The sequence below is a fragment of the Terrapene carolina genome, unplaced genomic scaffold (assembly GCF_002925995.2).
Source record: "Terrapene carolina triunguis isolate 2854851 unplaced genomic scaffold, T_m_triunguis-2.0 Scaffold246, whole genome shotgun sequence".
Classification (NCBI taxonomy): Eukaryota; Metazoa; Chordata; order Testudines; family Emydidae; genus Terrapene; species Terrapene triunguis.
The window spans coordinates 528,484-546,425 of NW_020664597.1; the positions used below are offsets into that span (position 1 = coordinate 528,484).

The 17,942-nt window shown below is 46.1% G+C and overlaps 1 protein-coding gene across 1 annotated transcript; it reads left to right on the forward strand.

Moving 5' to 3' along the window:
- Positions 1-6,630: 6,630 nt before the first annotated feature.
- On the forward strand, positions 6,631-16,912 carry LOC112116789 (GTPase IMAP family member 2-like). The gene is made up of 4 exons (XM_029912789.1): positions 6,631-6,737; positions 8,507-8,582; positions 14,377-14,428; positions 16,119-16,912. Exons 3-4 carry the CDS (start codon positions 14,383-14,385, stop codon positions 16,910-16,912), a joined length of 840 nt encoding a protein of 279 aa, XP_029768649.1. The 5' UTR covers positions 6,631-6,737; positions 8,507-8,582; positions 14,377-14,382.
- The last annotated feature ends 1,030 nt before the right edge of the window (positions 16,913-17,942 follow it).

Sequence of the window (17,942 nt, forward strand, 5' to 3'; positions counted from 1 at the left end):
TACCTCCCGGATAGCGAACATAAGGTAGGGTAGTAGGGTGTCCCAATCCTTCCCGTCCTGACTTACCACCTTCCTTATCATAGCCTTGAGGGTTCGGTTAAACCTTTCTACCAACCCATCAGTCTGCGGATGGTAGACCGAAGTTCTCAGGGTATGTATATGGAGCAGCGTACAGAGGTCCTTCATTAGCTTCGACATAAATGGGGTTCCTTGGTCGATTAATATCTCCTTCGGTAGCCCCATTCGGGCAAAGATCCCCACCAGCTCTTTGGCTATAGTTTTAGAGGTCGTGTTCCGCAGGGGGACGGCTTCTGGGTAGTGAGTAGCATAGTCCAAAACAACAAGTATATATTGGTGGCCCCGAGCCGTCTTCTCCAGGGGTCCCACTAGGTCCTTGGCTATTCGCTCAAAGGGGACCTCTATGATGGGAAGGGGTACTAAAGGTGCCCTCAAGTGGGGACAGGGACTGTGCAGCTGACACTCTGGGCAGGAGGCACAGTACCTCCGCACTTCTTCATGTACCCCGGGCCAGAAGAACCATCGTAGGACTTGTGCCAGGGTCTTCTCTACCCCCAAATGCCCCCCAAAAAGATGACTATGAGCAAGACTTAATACAGCATTCTGGTGTTTTTGAGGTACTAGGATCTGCTGTACCTTCTGCCCCTGTACTGGTGCAACCCGATATAAGAGATCCTTCTTCATTATGAAGTAGGGTCCTGGCCCCTGGGTTTTCCCTTCCACGGGGACCCCATCTATTTCATTCACCTCCTTCCTAATGTTGTCATACCTTGGGTCTTCTGCCTGGTCCCGTCCAAAATTTCCTCTCCCGGGGCTAATCTGCCCAAGATCTAGGGGCCCAGTCTCTGTTGCCTCTACTGGTTCAGAAGCATTAGGGTGGGGGTCAGACTCAGGTGCTTCTCCCTCCTGCGTGGCCTCCTTTTCAGCTGCGTGGGTCCGCCTACCTACAAGAGCGACCCTCTGGCTTTGAGTCAGTATTCGGGTTCCCAAGGCCTTACCTGCCCTTCTTTCCCTTTTTGTCTTTCTACCCTGTCTGGGAGTGGAGAACAAATCTGGGGATATTTCAGAGAAGATTGGGGGTTGACAGTCTGCTGTGGATGCCTCACCAATTTTAGGGTCCCCATCTTTCTCCAATCCCCCTACTGGGAGTAAGTTTCCAAACCCTGGGAAGTCCCTCCCTAAGAGCACCAGGTATGGGAGTTTAGGGACTACACCTGCTGCTACCTCAGTAGTGTTCCCTTGGATCTCGATTTTTACTGGGATGGTGGGGTAGTAACTAACTGTCCCATGGACACTTGTTATCCCCGTACGTTTAGCCTGCAGCAGCTGACTATGCTTCACGAGCTTCCCTGAGATAAGCGTGATAGCACTCCCCGAATCAACCAGTGCCGTGGTCCCTACCCCATTTAGTTTCACTGGTCTGGTGTACATATGTGGGGTTAGTGAGACCCCCACAAGGTGGATCAGGGAGCATGGATCTGCCCAGTTCCCCAGGTTACACTGCATAGGCTCCTCAGCATTGGGACACTGTGCAGCTATGTGTCCCCACTCCCCGCAGGCATAACATCTGTATGGAGCCCTAGGCGTTCCTCGGTCTCTTGGTTTGGGCAGTCTAACATCAGGATCCTCTTCTCCCTCAGTGCTCCGACTCTTTGTGGCCTCTGATGGGCCTTCAGCCTCTCTCTTTTTCCACCTGGGCTCTCCTGGTTGCCCAGTCACCCGAACTTTAGGGCTTGGTGCTGCTAGTTTAACCCGGGGTGCCTCTTCCTTAACTGGTCGGGTCAGCTCCCTCGCTGTTCTTCGCCTCTCTACCAGGGCGACAACCTCGTCATAGGTGGAGGGTTCGTTCTGGCTTACCCAGGCACGAAGGTCTGGTGGTAGTCCCCTCATCTATCAGTCGATGACCAGAACCGCTAGTATCGCTTCCGGACTCCGGGACTCTGTTTGCAACCACTTTCATGCGAGATGGATGAGGTCATACAATTGGGACCGCGGGGTTTTGTCTTCCTGGTACCTCCAACCGTGATACTTCTGGGCCCGCACTGCTGTCATTACCCCAGATCTGGCCAGGATCTCTGCTTTCAGCTGGGGGTAGTCTGCCGCAGCCTCTTCAGGCCGTAAGCCTTCTGGGCCTCCCCACACAAGAATGGGGCAAGGATGCCAGACCACTGATCTTGAGGCCAGACCTCCCATAGGGCTGTCCTCTCAAAGGCCAGAAGGTATGCCTCTACATCCTCCTCCCGTGTCATTTTCTCCAGCCAACGGCTGGCCCGTATGAGCCGCGTCCCATCATGGCCGCGATTCAGCTCTGTAAGGGACTTTACCTGGTTTACCAGTTCCCGCAACATAGCTCGGTCTTGAGCAGCCTGGTCCATCAGCAGGCGATTAGTCTCTTGCTGCAGCCGCACTGCCTCCCGTTGGGCGGCTGCCTGGACACGGGTAGCCTCCTGCTGGGCCGCCGTAGCTTGTATCAGTGCCCGCACTACGTCATCCATTGTGGTGAAAAAAAATAAACCCTCTCCCTTTTTTTTGTTTGTTTTTTGTTGTTGGTTTTTTTTTTAATCACCCTCCTTCTTCCCCCGTGCTGTGCACCCCAAGATCCCACTCCTGAAATCAGTGTGACAAAGTTCCTCCTCTATCTTGGTGGGTCCTGCGCGTATTGGCGGATTTTCTTTCCTCAGAGATTCACCATGTGGGTTGGGGAACAGCCCAGAGACCTTCCCCTCTGGGAGAACCCACAGTCCAGGTCAATTGGGAGGTTTGGAGGGAACCCGGGCCCGCCCTCTACTCCGGGTTCCAGTCCAGGGTCCCTGTGGACTGCAGCTGCCTAGAGTGCCTCCTGTAAAAGCTGCATGACAGCTACAACTCCCTGGGCTACTTCCCCATGGCCTCCTCCAAACATCTTCCTTATTCTCACCACAGGACCTTCCTCCTGGTGTCTGATAACGCTTGTGCTCCTCAGTCCTCCAGCAGCACACCCTCTCAGCTCCTTGCGCCTCTTGCTCCCAGCTCCTCACACTCACCACAAACTGAAGTGAGCTCCTTTTAAAACCCAGGTGCCCTGATTAGCCTGCCTTAATTGATTCTAGCAGCTTCTTCTTAATTGGCTCCAGGTGTCCTAATTAGCCTGCCTGCCTTAACTGGTTCTAGCCGGTTCCTGATTACTCTAGTGCAGCCCCTGCTCTGGTCACTCAGGGAACAGAAAACTACTCATCCAGTGACCAGTATATTTGCCCTCTACCAGACTCCTGTACCCCACTGGTCTGGGTCTTTCACAATACATAACTCTCTATATCACAAAATTATATTCATTATCAGTGTGTCACCAGTTTTATCTGATATCTTACAAGATACTCTTTGGATAAATATTATGACAGCACAGCACAGTGTTATGTGGAGAGAGTTTGTCAGTCCTGGTTAGCTTTATAGTTACAGGCAGTGGAACATTTTGCCAGTGGACACTGTGGGTCTTATAGGGTCACACCATCCTTTAATTCTTTATTAATCAAATCCCATATCAGCCACTCCATTATCTTCCCTGGGATCAACGTCGGACTGACAGGCCTATAATTATCCGGGTTATCCTGTTTACCCATTTTAAACATTGGCATGATATTAACATTCGTCCTCTCTTTTAGAATTTCCCCAGTGTTTCAAGGCTTATTAAAAATCAACATTTTTGATCCTGTGAGCTCTGCAGCCAGTTCTTGTAAAACTCTTGGTGGCAAATTATCTGGACCTGCTGATTTTAAAAGGTCTGACTTTAACAGCTGCTGTTTTAGCATCCTTCTCTGTTACTAACGGAATGAAAAGTATTTCATCATCTTGTGATATGACTATATCTACCTTTCCCCCAAATACAAAAAAGAAATATTTCTTACACACTTCTGCTTTTTCTACATTATTGCTGTCAATTCTACCATTTCTACCTACTAATGGACCAATACCATTGTCAGGATTCTTTTAAAACTCTTGCATGCAAGTTATTAGGATTTGCTGATTTATCCAGAGGGCATGTCCACAAAGATCCATCCTCTTTGGAACCCCCTTTCAGGTAGTTGAAAGCAGCTATCAAATCCCCTCTCATTCTTCTCTTCTTCAGACTAAACAATCCCAGTTCCCTCAGCCTCTCCTCATAAGTCATGTGCTCCAGCCCCCTAATCATTTTTGTTGCCCTCCGCGGGACTCTTTCCAATTTTTTCCAAATCCTTCTTGTAGTGTGGGGCCCAAAACTGGACACAGTACTCGAGATGAGGCCTCACCAATGTCGAATAGAGGGGAACGATCACATCCCTCGATCTGCTGGCAATGCCCCTACTTATACAGCCCAAAATGTCGTTAGCCTTCTTGGCAACAAGGGCACACTGTTGACTCATATCCAGCTTCTCATCCACTGTAATCCCCAGGTCCTTTTCTGCAGAACTGCTGCCTAGCCATTCAGTCCCTAGTCTGTAGCAGTGCATGGGATTCTTCCGTCCTAAGTGCAGGACTCTGCACTTGTCCTTGTTGAACCTCATCAGATTTATTTTGGCCCAATCCTTCAATTTGTCTAGGTCCCTCTGTATCCTATCCCTACCCTCCAGTGTATCTACCTCTCCCCACAGCTTAGTGTCATCTGCAAACTTGCTAAGGGTACGTTCCATGCCATCCTCCAGATCATTAATGAAGATATTGAGCAAAACCGGCCCTGGGACCAACCCTTGGGGCACTCCATTTGAAACCGGCTGCCAACTAGACATGGAGCCATTGATCACTACTAGTTGAGCCCAACGATCTAGCCAGCTTTCTATCCACCTTATAGTCCATTCATCCAGCCCATACTTCTTTAACTTGCTGACAAGAATACTGTGGGAGACAGTATTAAAAGCTTTGCTAAAGTCAAGAAATAACACATCCACTGCTTTCCCCTCATCCACAGACCCAATTATCTCCTCATAGAAGGCAATTAGGCTAGTCAGGCATGACTTGCCCTTGGTGAATCCATGCTGAGTGTTCCTGATCACTTTCCTCTCCTTGAAGTGCTTCAAAATTGATTCCTTGAGGACCTGCTCCATGATTTTTCCAGGGACTGAGGTGAGGCTGACTGGCCTGTAGTTTCCCGGATACTCCTTCTTCCCTTTTTTAAAGATGGGCACTACATTACCCTTTTTCCAGTCATCCGGGACCTCCCCCCATCGCCATGAGTTTTCAAAGATGATGGCCAATGGCTCTGCAATCACATCCGCCAACTCCTTTAGCACCCTCGGATGCAGCGCATCCGGCCCCATGGATTTGTGCTCATCCAGTTTTTCTAAATAATCCCGAACCATTTCTTTCTTCACGGAGGGCTGGTCACCTCCTCCCCATACTGTGCTGCCCAGTCCAGCAGTCTGGGAGCTGACCTTGTTTGTGAAGACAGAGGCAAAAAAATCATTGAGTACATTAGCTTTTTCCACATCCTCTGTCACTAGGTTACCTCCCTCATTCAGTAAGGGGCCCACACTTTCCTTGACTTTCTTCTTGTTGCTAACATACCTGAAGAAACCCTTCTTGTTACTCTTAACATCCCTTGCTAGCTGCAACTCCAAGTGCGATTTGGCCTTCCTGATTTCACTCCTGCATGCCTGAGCAATATTTTTATACTCCTCCCTGGTCATTTGTCCAATCTTCCACTTCTTGTAAACTTCTTTTTTGTGTTTAAGATCAGCGGTTGAGATGAGTAGTTGCTGTTTAACACCCTCCTGATTCTAAGTGAAATGGAAAGAGTGTTATCATATGATCTGACTACATCATCTGTTTTTTGTTGTAAATACAGAACAGAAATACTTCTTGAACAATTCCGCCTTTTCTGCATTATTATTGAGAATTCTACCATTTCCATTTAGAAGAAAGGGAAGAATTTCTATGCATTGCTATTCATTAGTATCAACGTCTCCATTTTTCCATTTGTTATTGTAAAGTAAAAAAGCAAGAATTTTGCAACTCATGTCTCTGGCAGTGAGATGGCTCAGACAGCATGCTGGCATGCTGGCCAAACAAGTAACAGAAAAAACAGGAGAAGTAGAAGAGGTAACCCGGGCAGTCGAGCACTGGAAAGCCCAAGCTCTGTTAGCAGGGCAACAGGCAGTCCAAATTCATGATATGGTTCTGCCTGCCGCTTTTATCTGAAGCATTTTTGTCAGAGCATCAGAAATGTATATAAGTATATACACACACACTTATATAGATCTCTGATGAATCCGGTTGTGCATTTTGTATTGTTTCTCATGCACATACATCTTCCAGGGTACAATCCTATATTTTGTCCCTTAGAATGGACATATTTGCCAAATGGTTAGGTCTGCTGCATGCTGTTCATATAACTCTTTGTGCTGCTTTCTTTATGACTATTGATATCATTCTGTATTTGAACATAGAGAACTTTGGTTGCAGGCTGAATGTTCTCATCCGTTGCTACTGTTCTGCACAAACCCACTTCCTGTAAAATTTAGACTTGTTTTTTTGGCAAATGGTATTTCCTGGTCAGTGGCAGTAGCTCATCCCACTGCATTTACTTAGAACGAAATTTGGATCACTGAGTAGTTCGTTTTCATTTTCACAACAGTTTCATCAACTATTAATATGAAGCTACTGTCAAAAAGAGGAAACCAGAAGACTTCAGACATTGTTGTATAATACCACCGGCTGGAAGGACCGTGCAGAAGACGGAAATATCTGCTTAATCTGAAGAAATATCAGAGGTTTGATCTCCAATTTGACCAGACAATGAAAAAGTTGTGTGTGTGTGTCTGTGTGTGTCTGTGTGTCTCTAAGAGTTAGAGAAAATGAGGGTGGGCAAGGGAGGTATTTTAAACTGGCTACAAAGCTTGACAAATGAAAACACTTCTAAGGTAGCAGGAGGAAATACAGGGAACAAGCCTGTGTCTTTCTGTTTGATATTTGGGTGCCTGAAGTCTGCCTGAGATCTGTTTCCAAAGGGGAGATGGGAACGCATGGGGGTGGTGGGGAATAAAGTTTTGACAGAGAATGCTTGACATTTACAGATTATATAAATTGTTATTCCCAAAACCTGCAACAACCCCAAGGCAGCCGGGTGTAATTTTGGGCAGCCTGGAGGCTAGTGTCCTGTGAGAGTCCAGCCCTCCCCCAGACCCGCCTTTGTCCCAAGTTAATGGAGGCACAAAGCCTCCATTATTATATTATATTATAAAGCCACCTTCCTCCCTACTCAGTCGCTGTGCTGAGATCAGCTCGGGTGCAGTGATGCCCAGTGCCCTCAAACCTTCTCTGCAGGTGCTCAGCACCTCGTACGATCAAATGTTGTCTGCATTTAGAATAGCTTGTGGGAATTTGGTTTAAAATAGTGTATGTGGAATCACTGAGACAGGTGATGAAAATACAACGGACAAGTGAGATTTTAAACAATTCCACCAATTCCTGGGCAGAACAGAACTTTCTCAGTTCATACCGTACCATCTAGATCCTAATTTTTTGTCTGCTCACATTTTTACAAGAAATATTTTAAGCATTTTCATTACTTTCAGTGGAACTTAGGCACCTAACCTATTTAGGTGCTTTTGAAAATCACACTAGGTGGCTATCTGCATCTTTAGGCACCGAAATACCTTTAAAAACTTGGCTTTTGGTGCCTAAATCATTTCTGTGCCAAGAACTTCAAGGGAGAAAGGAGATTCCCTTGGAAATTGCTTTGTGATAATGAAACTTAGGTAGATAATTCTACATTAGGTATTGAATTCCAAGAGAAGAACTGGGTGGTTGAAAGTGAACATATAAATCAGAACGGACGCAGCAGGTTTCTGAGGAATTCTTAGTGTGTTTCAAGCTTCCCAGACTCTGCCCTCTGGAGATGCCAGTCACATCAGACTGTGCATATGCCCTGAATATGGCCATGTGTGCTATTTATCTTGCCCGGGATCAATGTCAGACTGACAGGTCTATAATTACCCAGGTCATCCCATTTAATCTTTAATCTTTCAAAATATTGCCACAACTTTAACTTCCTTTCAGTCTTCTGGAACTTCCCCAGTGCTCCACGAGTTATTGAAAATCAACATTAATGGACCATAAAAAATCACGAGAACAAACAGTAAAGCATTTGAATGTAACATATGTTTATAAAAAGTGCTCTGTAATTTGAGGGGGGGGGATAGCTCAGTGGTTTGGGCATTGGCCTCTTAAACCCAGGGTTGTGAGTTCAATCCTTGAGGGGGCCTATTTAGGAAGCTGGGGTAAAAATCTGTCTGGGGGTTGGTCCTGCTTTGAGCAGGGGGTTGGACTTGATGATCTCCTGAGGTTCCTGATAATCTATGATTTTACAAGTCCATCTTTTCCATCATTAGAAGGTTTAATTGATTCATGAACAAATTCTCCATAGCCTTGCAGGTTGGCATGCAGCAGAAATGAATTATTTTACTAAGAAAGTTCCTTGTCCTTTTGGTGACTGATTACTAATTTGTTTTCCTTTTCTGTATTTTTTGTTTGTTTTCAGCAAACCTGGATGTTTAGAGATCCTCAGAACATCCAGAGAAGGATGTAAGGGCCTCTGAGGTAAAGATAAAGGAGAGGTGGGTTATTCTTGAATTTTGTGCTGATCCTCTTTCTCTGGGGGCAGTTACTTTCCTTTTCAATGGGAGGGTGGCGGTTACAATTAGAGTGGGGATTACTGTTTTCCCTATACACGCTGTCATTAGGAATGACTTATTTTAGATTAAGGAAAGTAAACAAGAAGAAACAACAGTAAAGCCTTCATGAGTGTTGGTTACATACACCACAATCTAATGCAATATACAGCCTCCTTTCTGCTGATTGCTCCATTCTCCTTGACTCCAGTGTAGACTTTAACAGTGTGGACCAGACCATCCTCCTGATCTACCTCCATAATTATGTGAGCATCTAAGCTTCCCTTGTGTCCTAATTATTTACAGGACCAACTTATAAAATGCACTTTGTCTGTGTCTGGTGGCAGCTCCTTGCTTTATCAAGGTTCTGTTTTCAGCCCTCTTCTATCTACCTTTTCCCCTTTGACCATCTTGGGCCAAACTGAGACTTGGAGTAACAGCAAGTACATATCTTTTGATACTTACAATGATTTCTCACTCTCTATCCTCTACCTGCTTTGACTAAATGTATGGCTTTGTCTCATCCGCCTTCAGTGAATGTCTCAAAGACAAAAAGGCATCCTCTCCAAAACTTCATTTTGTCTTATGCCCTCCTCAACTCAATGTTTCCCTTTTGTTTCATTATCTAAAATCAGCCATGGGAGGGGATACCAGGGTAACAGTGTAGGAATTCATGTTTACCTGGGCTTGCTATGTGCACAATTTGCAGGTTTAGAGTCAAACCAGAGTTTTTAAAAGATGGTATTGTATTCAGTCTCTGCAGGCCATCTGCCTAGCTACTCTTAGCTATCAATTTACTATAGACATTCTAGCACAATGAGCTCACCTACACTATAGATTCAGGCTTAGTCTGGCCCAAAACAAAAGCAAGCAGCCAGTCCAAAAAATGAAAATATGAATATCTGATGTGTAATGTAAAATGAAATCCTGAGTGGTCTGTCCTTCCTCCACTCTCTGCATACAAACGAGTCCACAGTATGGGGTTCCCATGACAAAGCCAAAGTGTGATCCTCAAACCAGGTGAAAAAAGGCAGGGCAATGCCTGTCGGGCCCAATTCAGTAGGACTATGGAGCAGTCTGAGGTGGGTGTCTCTGAGTCTCTCACATTGAATCCATTTCACTTTTTATTCAATATGCGTTGGGCCAGAATGACTCTATAGAGCACGTCACTCACTTGAGACATGGGGAAACCCTGTTCAAATCCCTACTCATCAGACAAAGGGGGAATTGAACTGATGTCTTCTATCTCCTGGGTGATTTCCCTAACCACTGGGCTGCAGGTTATAAGGGAGCTGTTGTCGTCCAACCATCGACCATTTTGTAGGGAGTTGGGCTGGCACCGAAGCTGCCTGACTCTAGAAGAGGGTTCCTGGCTGTGGGTTGCAAGCAGAACAAGGTGCCTTCCTGCAGTTCTGGCTTTAGGAACCAAATTCCTTGAGGGGGCAGGACTTAGGACCACCCCCTTCTCAGCAGCATCTCCCATTGGCTCCTGGCCTAGCATGCTGGCTTTAGCCTATCTCTCCCCATGCAGTGTACCGGGAGCCTAGGTGCCTAACCCAGGGTTTGTGGATTCCAGTGATTTTCACTAAAAGTCCCTTTATGGATTCAGGTCTTAGACCCTGATCCTGCAATTGAATCCACTAGCACAGACCATTGCACTTTGGTAAAGCTACAATTACAGTAAATAGACCTCCATGCAGAGACAGCATCCATGCTAGTGTAACACAGACAGACCCCAGTCACCGATGGGCAGGATAGAACTGAGGATCTCTGAAGCTTAGTGCATGAGCCTCTACCGCATGAGCTAAAAGCCAGCTGTCGATTAGCTAAGGCTGTAGAGCAGACTCATTTGATCTCTCTCTCTAAGTGGTCTCTGTGCCACTAGAGGGGATAAAACACCACACCCAGGAGGTGTGTGGGTTACACTAGCACAGGTGTCGGCAACCTTTGTCACCTGGCCCATCAGGGTAGCCGCTGGTGGGCCGGGCCAATTTGTTTATCTGGAGCATCTGCAGGCACAGAACCCCGCAGCTCCCACTGGCCGCGGTTCGCCGTTCCTGGCCAATGGGACTGCAGGAAGCGGCGCAGGCTGAGGGACGTGCTAGCCACTGCTTCTCACAGCCCCCATTGGCTGGGAACAGCGAACCACGGCCAGTGGGAGCTGCTGGGCTCGGTGCCTATGGACACTCCAGATAAACACATCGGCCTGGCTGGCCAGTGGCTTTACCCTGACGGGCCGGGTGACAAAGGCTGCTGACCCCTGCACTAACAGCTCCACTTGCAGGATCAAGATCTTAGCTTCTAAGCTCTTGTTGTAGGGACATGGAGGAAGAGTTTCAAAGGCACAAATATCAGTTAGGGACCTAGCGCCCATGAACATGAACTGCAATTTATGCCTCTGAAAATCTCCCCCTTTGTCTTCTCTTCATCTGTAATGCCATGCATATTCATGGCACAGTATAAATAAAATAATAATTAAGAAATAAACCACCCTTCAGTTTGCACAGGAACAAAGAGACACATACAAGTTGGGATTTGGTCTTGGCTTTCATGAGTATTAACCAGTTCCATTGATTTTTCAGGAACAAGCTGTTTAAGATCCCTGTTTTCAAGGAGAAATGTCAGGCTATCAATCACTTGGGAAAACCATGCGGGTATGTACTAGTGAAGGACAAATCCACAGAGGTTCTAAGGTTTGGTTACTATGTGTCAGAACCAATTTGATAGAGAAACCAGACTTGTAAGCTCATGAGAACAGGCCCTTTTGAGATTGTGAGCAGCACTGTGAGCTGGCAGCAAGTGATCAAAAAGTAGATCATAGAGATATATAGGTGGGAAGCTTAGGAAGACAAAATCAGAAGCACGCAGAGAATCTACCTTTGACTCTGGGTCTTCCTCTGCTTTCTTGAATCCCGGCTTGAACAATTCCTAGAAAAACACACACTGCCTCCTAACTAGATCAGATCATGTTCCATCTTGCCCAGTAGCCTGTCTATGACAATCACCCATGCCAGAACTTCAGGGGGAGTGTCCAGAACAGGGCACTTTCTTCCACTCCTGGCTTCTGGTACTCACAGGTTTAGGATCACCGCGAGCATGGGGTTGATTGTAACCCCTGGCCTTTTCAGCCAATAGCCATTGATAGACCTATTCTCTATGAACATATCCAGTTCTTTCTTTAACCCAGTTATATTTTTGGACATCATAACTTCCCATGGAAATGAGTTCCACAGGTTAGTTGTGCATTAGGTGAAAAAGTACATCCTCTTATTAAACTTCCTGCCTATTAATTTCATCAGGTGAAAGTGTTCTTCTAAAGCTGGATGAATAAACGGGATAGGAAGGAACAGGGCTATTTCAAGAAATTTTTATACTGATTTTTTTTTTCAAATTTTCAAAAAAAATTGATCAGCTCTGTAGTTGGTAAAAGAATGAAGGAAGTTTAATGAAAATACTTTCAAAATTGTCCGTTTTCTTTTTAAAACCAGTTCTAGTTCTATGAAGCTTTGCATGCGCTGAAATAACCATTTGGAAACAGTTAAAAAATTGTGAAACTGTAACCGCGTGATCCCACATAGTCACAATAAGATACCTCAGTTTACTACAATGATTCATGTTATACCAGTGGAGTTTTCTAATGTAGAAGAAAAGGCGAAATACCCTGTCTACCTCAGTCAATTTAAATTCCACAACACAGTCTGTCACTCTTAGTGCACATATCAGATTCTATTCTGTTTTGTTCACTGGTTCTTATGACATCTTCATCACGGCCGTATCTGTGTGTCTTCAGTACCACTGACATGGTGTTGGCAGCTCAGCCGATGGTGAATCACTATGTCCATGGTCATCTTTTTAGTGCCACTAGAGCTGTCTCTGTGCTGTGCCCTAGTCTGAACCCTGACTATGAGGCAGCCAGGATGTTGGCTTATGTCACATGTTGCTGGCACTTTGTGGTTACTACTTTCTCCTTGATTTTGGCCAGAAATGGAAGGTTGGAGACAGGATAATGATTGGAGGGCATTAGGGACTACTGATGGATTCCTGAGGATTGGGTGAAGTATTGTGCTTTTCATGGATTTTGGCGAGTGTGTTTTCTGAAGAAGGCATTGACTATTTCCACTGGTAGCGAACATAGTTTTTGCTTTCTCTGGCATTCATCAACCAAGAGGGGTATGGATCCATGTCAAAGGTTGCGGCTGTAATATTTTCCAGGTCTTTTTGATCTTCAGCATGTGTGATGGGGTCAAATTCAGTCCAGGGTGGCTGGGGGGATAATATGATCTGGTCAGGAATGGAGATTTCTTTCCCATGTAGTTCCATGCACATTTGGTTGATCTTATCAGCAAAGTTCACTGATGCAGTGGTTAATAGAATCATAGGGACTGGAAGAGACCTCAAAAGGTCATCTAGTCCAGTCCCCTGCACTCATGGCAAGACTGAGTATTATCTAGACCATTCCTGACAAGTGTTTGTCCACACTGCTCTTCAAAATCTCCAATGATGGAGATTCCACAACCTCCCTAGGCAATTTATTCCAGTGCTTAACCACCCTGACAGTTATGAAGTTTTTCCTAATGTCCAACCTAAACCTCCCTTGCTGCAATTTAAGCCCATTGCTTGTTGTCATAAGAACATAAGAACGGCCATACTGAGTCAGACCAAAGGTCCATCCTGCCCAGTATCCTGTCTACCGACAGTGGCCAATGCCAAGTGCCCCAGAGGTGGTCCTGTCCTCAGAGGTTAAGAAAAAAAAATTTCTCCCTCCTCCTTGTAACAACCTTTTACGTGCTTGAAATTTGTTGTCATGTCCCCTCTCAGTCTTTTCTTTTCCAGACTAAACAAATCCAGTTCTTTCAATCTTCCCTCATAGGTCATGTTTTCTAGACATTTAATCATTTTTGTTGAGCTTCTCTAAACTCTCTTCAATTTGTCCACATCTTCCTGAAAAGTGGCGCCCAGAACTGGACACAATATTCCAGTTGAGGGCTAATCAGCACGGAGTAGAGCAGAAGAATTACTTCTTGTGTCTTGCTTATAACACTCCTGCTAATGCATCCCAGAATTTAGAAAATGTCAAAATGAAACATTTCAACTTTTTCTGAATTTTTTTTCCAGCCAAAATATTTTGGCAAATTCAACTCAAATTTACAAAATGTTTTGGTCGACCCAATTCTGCATTTTTCAGTGAAAAAAATTGCATCAAAATTTTTTGCCCAGCTCTAGTTATGCCATCTTCTCCCAAAATGGGCTCTGAATGAATCATAGCCACTTAATTTCTGAACTGACACCTCTTTTGTACAAGTTAGCGCTGCAAAGGCAGTATCAGTACTGAAGTACAAGCTGTATTCTCTCAGCCTTGTGCGTCAACAGTCAAACTGTTGACTAAGTTCTGATTCCAGAATCTCTATTGCTGATGAAAATGTAGGTATGTACAAGGCTGCAATAACAGAACTGATTTTCAGAGGCTAAACCTAACTCTCTTGACTTCAGGAGGACTACCCATGTGCTTAAAGTTAGGCAGATGTGATGAAAACACTAATGGAGGTTAAACATGAAATATCAAGGTATTATGTTCAGAAACTGACTTTTCTGACCATAATAGAACTACATAGCAGTGATTATTGTTATTACTATTGATTATGTGTACTACTGAGTTTTTCTAAATGAGTATTTTTCTATGTTCTGAGCTCCTTGGTTAAAGTATGTTTGTAAATAACATGTTTTATTACAAATATTTCAGGGCGAGATGGATGGGAGGAAGCAGAGAGGAGCAGACGCTGTAACCTTCTATGGTAAGACGGTTACACAAAAGGCCCTATTCTGGCCTTCTATATTTTGCTCAGCTCAAGTGTTTTCCAGTAAAGTAAAAGACCCCCACAAGCACTAGAGGATTGAGGCATATTCTGAATATATCTTTAGTCACCCAAAATTATTTCAGAAGCTCTAGCCTGGGTGCAGTTACTGGGGGAATGGTAGTGACATGTCCCTTGTAACTTTCTCTTCTGCTGGGGACAACCCCCACAAAGAAAATCCCTTTCCCAGTATCTGTAAATTTGTCCATATCTTGGGCAGCTACAGCAGCTGCAAACTGTAAATCAAGAACTTACCACTTTTGATCAAGAAGGAGATGCAAGTGGAAGCACGGCAGAGCTTCGTTCCAATCCAACGACTGAGAATCTGTGTACCAGGCACACCCCATTCTCCAGCTCCCCCAATCATTTCCAGTCAGATCTGGTCAACTTTTTTCAAATTTAAACCAAAAAATGGAAACAAATGTGTATGAAATGTGTTATCCTGTTTGACCAACTATATAGAGCTAGGAAAGAACAGGAGGTAATTTATCGGCAAGTCAACCTGATTCACTGTATGCAGCACAGCAGAAGTGGGTTTTTAAGGGGGACTTTGATGTGGACACACTAGTAATTTTGCAGGTGAGCTCAGTGAGATCATACCATGCATTCATTGGGGGCTACAATGAAGAAGGCACTGAGGTGATTATGCAAGAATCTGAAAACCAGGTTAGGAGCAATAGCAGAGTGGAGGGGATGGGGCAATGCAATGGTTGACAAGGGAGGATATGTAATGAGGTGCAGAGTCCTATAGAAATTTGAAGGTAGAGCCAAGAAGCTTAAATGTGATGGTCAAATGTTCAGAGATTTGAAAGTATCTGATCTCCGTCTGAAGGAGGAAGTGGTCTGACCAGAACACAAGGGTTTGTTTTTATACGCCTCGTGTGTACATCTGACTCTAGGATGCAGTACAAAGAGCGTCAGCTCTGTGTGTGGGTCCAGGAGTTATCTGTGTGAAACCAGAGACAGAAGTGCTCCGATTCGACAGTGACGAGTGCGGTATAAGAACCCATCCTGTCGGACAAGGAGACAACGGCAGAATAGAATGAGAGAAGTTGCATGATCGAACCAACAGGCCAGGAAGACACATTTAGTGGTAATATTCTGAATGCACTGAAGGGTCTGATGTATATGTTGGAGAGGCCAGAGAGGAGGACTTGCAGTAATCAAGGCAGAATACACTGAGGTTCTGAAAGGGAACTTGGATGTAGGGTTGGAGAGAAAAGGACAGATCTTGGAGGTGCTGAGGAGGAAGAACCAGTTGGATTTGGATATGGCCTAGATGTGTGGGACAAAGGAGAGAGAGGAGTAAAAAATTGCCCCTGGATTGCTGGCCTGTGTGACGGTGAGAATGGCAGTGTTCCGAAGAATGATAGAAAAAGGAGGAAGCGGAGACGGTTTGGGAGAGAGGATAAGGAGTTTTGGTCATGTTCAGTTTAAAGTGACAAGCCATCCACGAGGACAGAGACAAGCTGGGATGTGGGATTGGATGGATGTTATTTACTCTGGGACTATCAGCCCCAGAGTACACTATTTTAATGCAGGTTAATTAAAAATAGTATAAGTAGATGTAACTCCTACTCATTTACTTTTATCTGTGCAATGATGTTCTGACTGTCAAACCTGTTCCCAGCACCTGCAGATGACGGCAGGAGATCGGAACTCAGAATCATCCTCGTTGGTAAAACTGGAGCTGGGAAAAGTGCAACAGGAAACTCCATCCTTGGCGAGAGAAAGTTTGAGTCCAAACTCGGGGCAAAGTCAGTAACTTTGACTTGTGCAAAAGGGCAAAGGAGCTGGAATGGGAGGGAGCTTGTGGTTATTGATACACCTGCCATTTTTGACGGAAAGGTTTGTGAGACAGTAACTCATAGAGAGATTGTTCGTTGTATCGCACTCTCTGCCCCTGGCCCCCACGCTCTGCTGCTGGTCACCCAGCTGGGCCGTTACACTGAGGAAGACAAGGATGCAGTGAAGGGAGTAGAGGAGATTTTTGGAGTTGAAGCCATGAGGCACATGATTGTCCTGTTCACCCGGAAAGAAGATTTAGGGGTTGGCTCACTGCGTGACTATGTGAGATACTCAGATAATAAAGATCTTAAGGGGCTGATTCAGAAGTGTGGGAACCGATATTGTGCTTTCAATAACAAAGCAACTGGAGCAGAACAGGCTGAACAGGTTTCTGAGCTGATTGAAATGATCCAGAGAACAGTTCAGGAGAATGGGGGAAGCTATTATGTCAGTGAGATGTATTTGGAACCTAATTTAACTGAACAAAACGTGAGATATCTTATTGGAATAAATAAAAGAACCAGGGCGAACACTCTTTTTACAAAGCATAGGAAAGTTATTATGGCCTTTGGGGTTGCTGCATTTGTTCTTATTATTGTATTTCTCCTGATCTACCTCGTCGCTAACAGTCATTAATAAAGTCTCTTTGCAACCTAACCCTACTGCGTCCCAAACCCTGCATCTCAGCTTCTCAGGGACCCTCACCCTTATGTTAGTGCAGCACATTCATACAATATCAATAAAGCTATCAGCATTTGTTCTTTATTAATGATATACATTAGAACAATTTAAATACGTTGAACCAGTTTCTACACTCAGTTACTCTGCATTTAGATGGTTTAACTAGGGTTACCATATTTCCACAAGCAAAAAAGAGGACACTGGGGGGGGAGGAGCCCTGCTCTAGCCCCGCCCCTGCCCCACCCCCATCCACTCCCTCCCACTTCCCACCCCCTGATTGCCCCCCTCAGAACCTCCAACCCCCCCCGCTCCTTGTCCCCTGACTGCCCCCTCCTGGGACCCCTGCCACTAACTGCCCCCTAGGACCCCACCGCTTATCTAAGCCGCCCTGCTTCTTGTCCCCTGACTGCCCCCTCCTGAGAACACCCTACGACCCTACCTGTTCCCTGACTGCCCCAACCCTTATCCACACCCCCACCCCATATTCACACCCCCGCCCCCAGACAGACCCCCGGGGACTCCCATGCCCTATCCAACTGCTCCCCGCCCCCAACAGGACCCCCAGAACTTCTGACCCATCCAACCCCCTCTGCTACCTGCCTGCCTCGACCCCTCTCCACACCCCTGCCCCCTGACAGCCCCCCCAGAACCCCAGACCCATCTAACCCCCCCTGCTCCCTGTCCCTGACTGTCCCAACCCCTCTCCACACCCCTGCCCCCCTGACAGCCCCCCCAGACCCATCTAACCCCCCTGCTCCCTGTCCCTGACTGTCCCAACCCCTCTCCACACCCTTGCCCCCCTGACAGCCCCCCCCAAACTCCCGACCCATCCAACCCCCACTCCCTGTCTCCTGACCAGGGCCGGCTTTAAAGAGCCCAGGAATCGGGCTGCGCTCCGGCCGGGGTTGCGGGGCTTCGGGCCGGGCCGGAGGTGCTGGGCCGGCGCTGCTGGGGCCCGAGCCGGGCCGGGTCCGGGCTGGGGGTG

Excerpts from the sequence above, each read along its gene's own strand:
- LOC112116789 (XM_029912789.1), top strand. The coding sequence starts at position 14,383 with ATGGATGGGAGGAAGCAGAGAGGAGCAGACGCTGTAACCTTCTATG. Across the intron at positions 14,429-16,118 it reads AGACGCTGTAACCTTCTATG|CACCTGCAGATGACGGCAGG; the intron begins GTAAGACGGTTA and ends ACCTGTTCCCAG.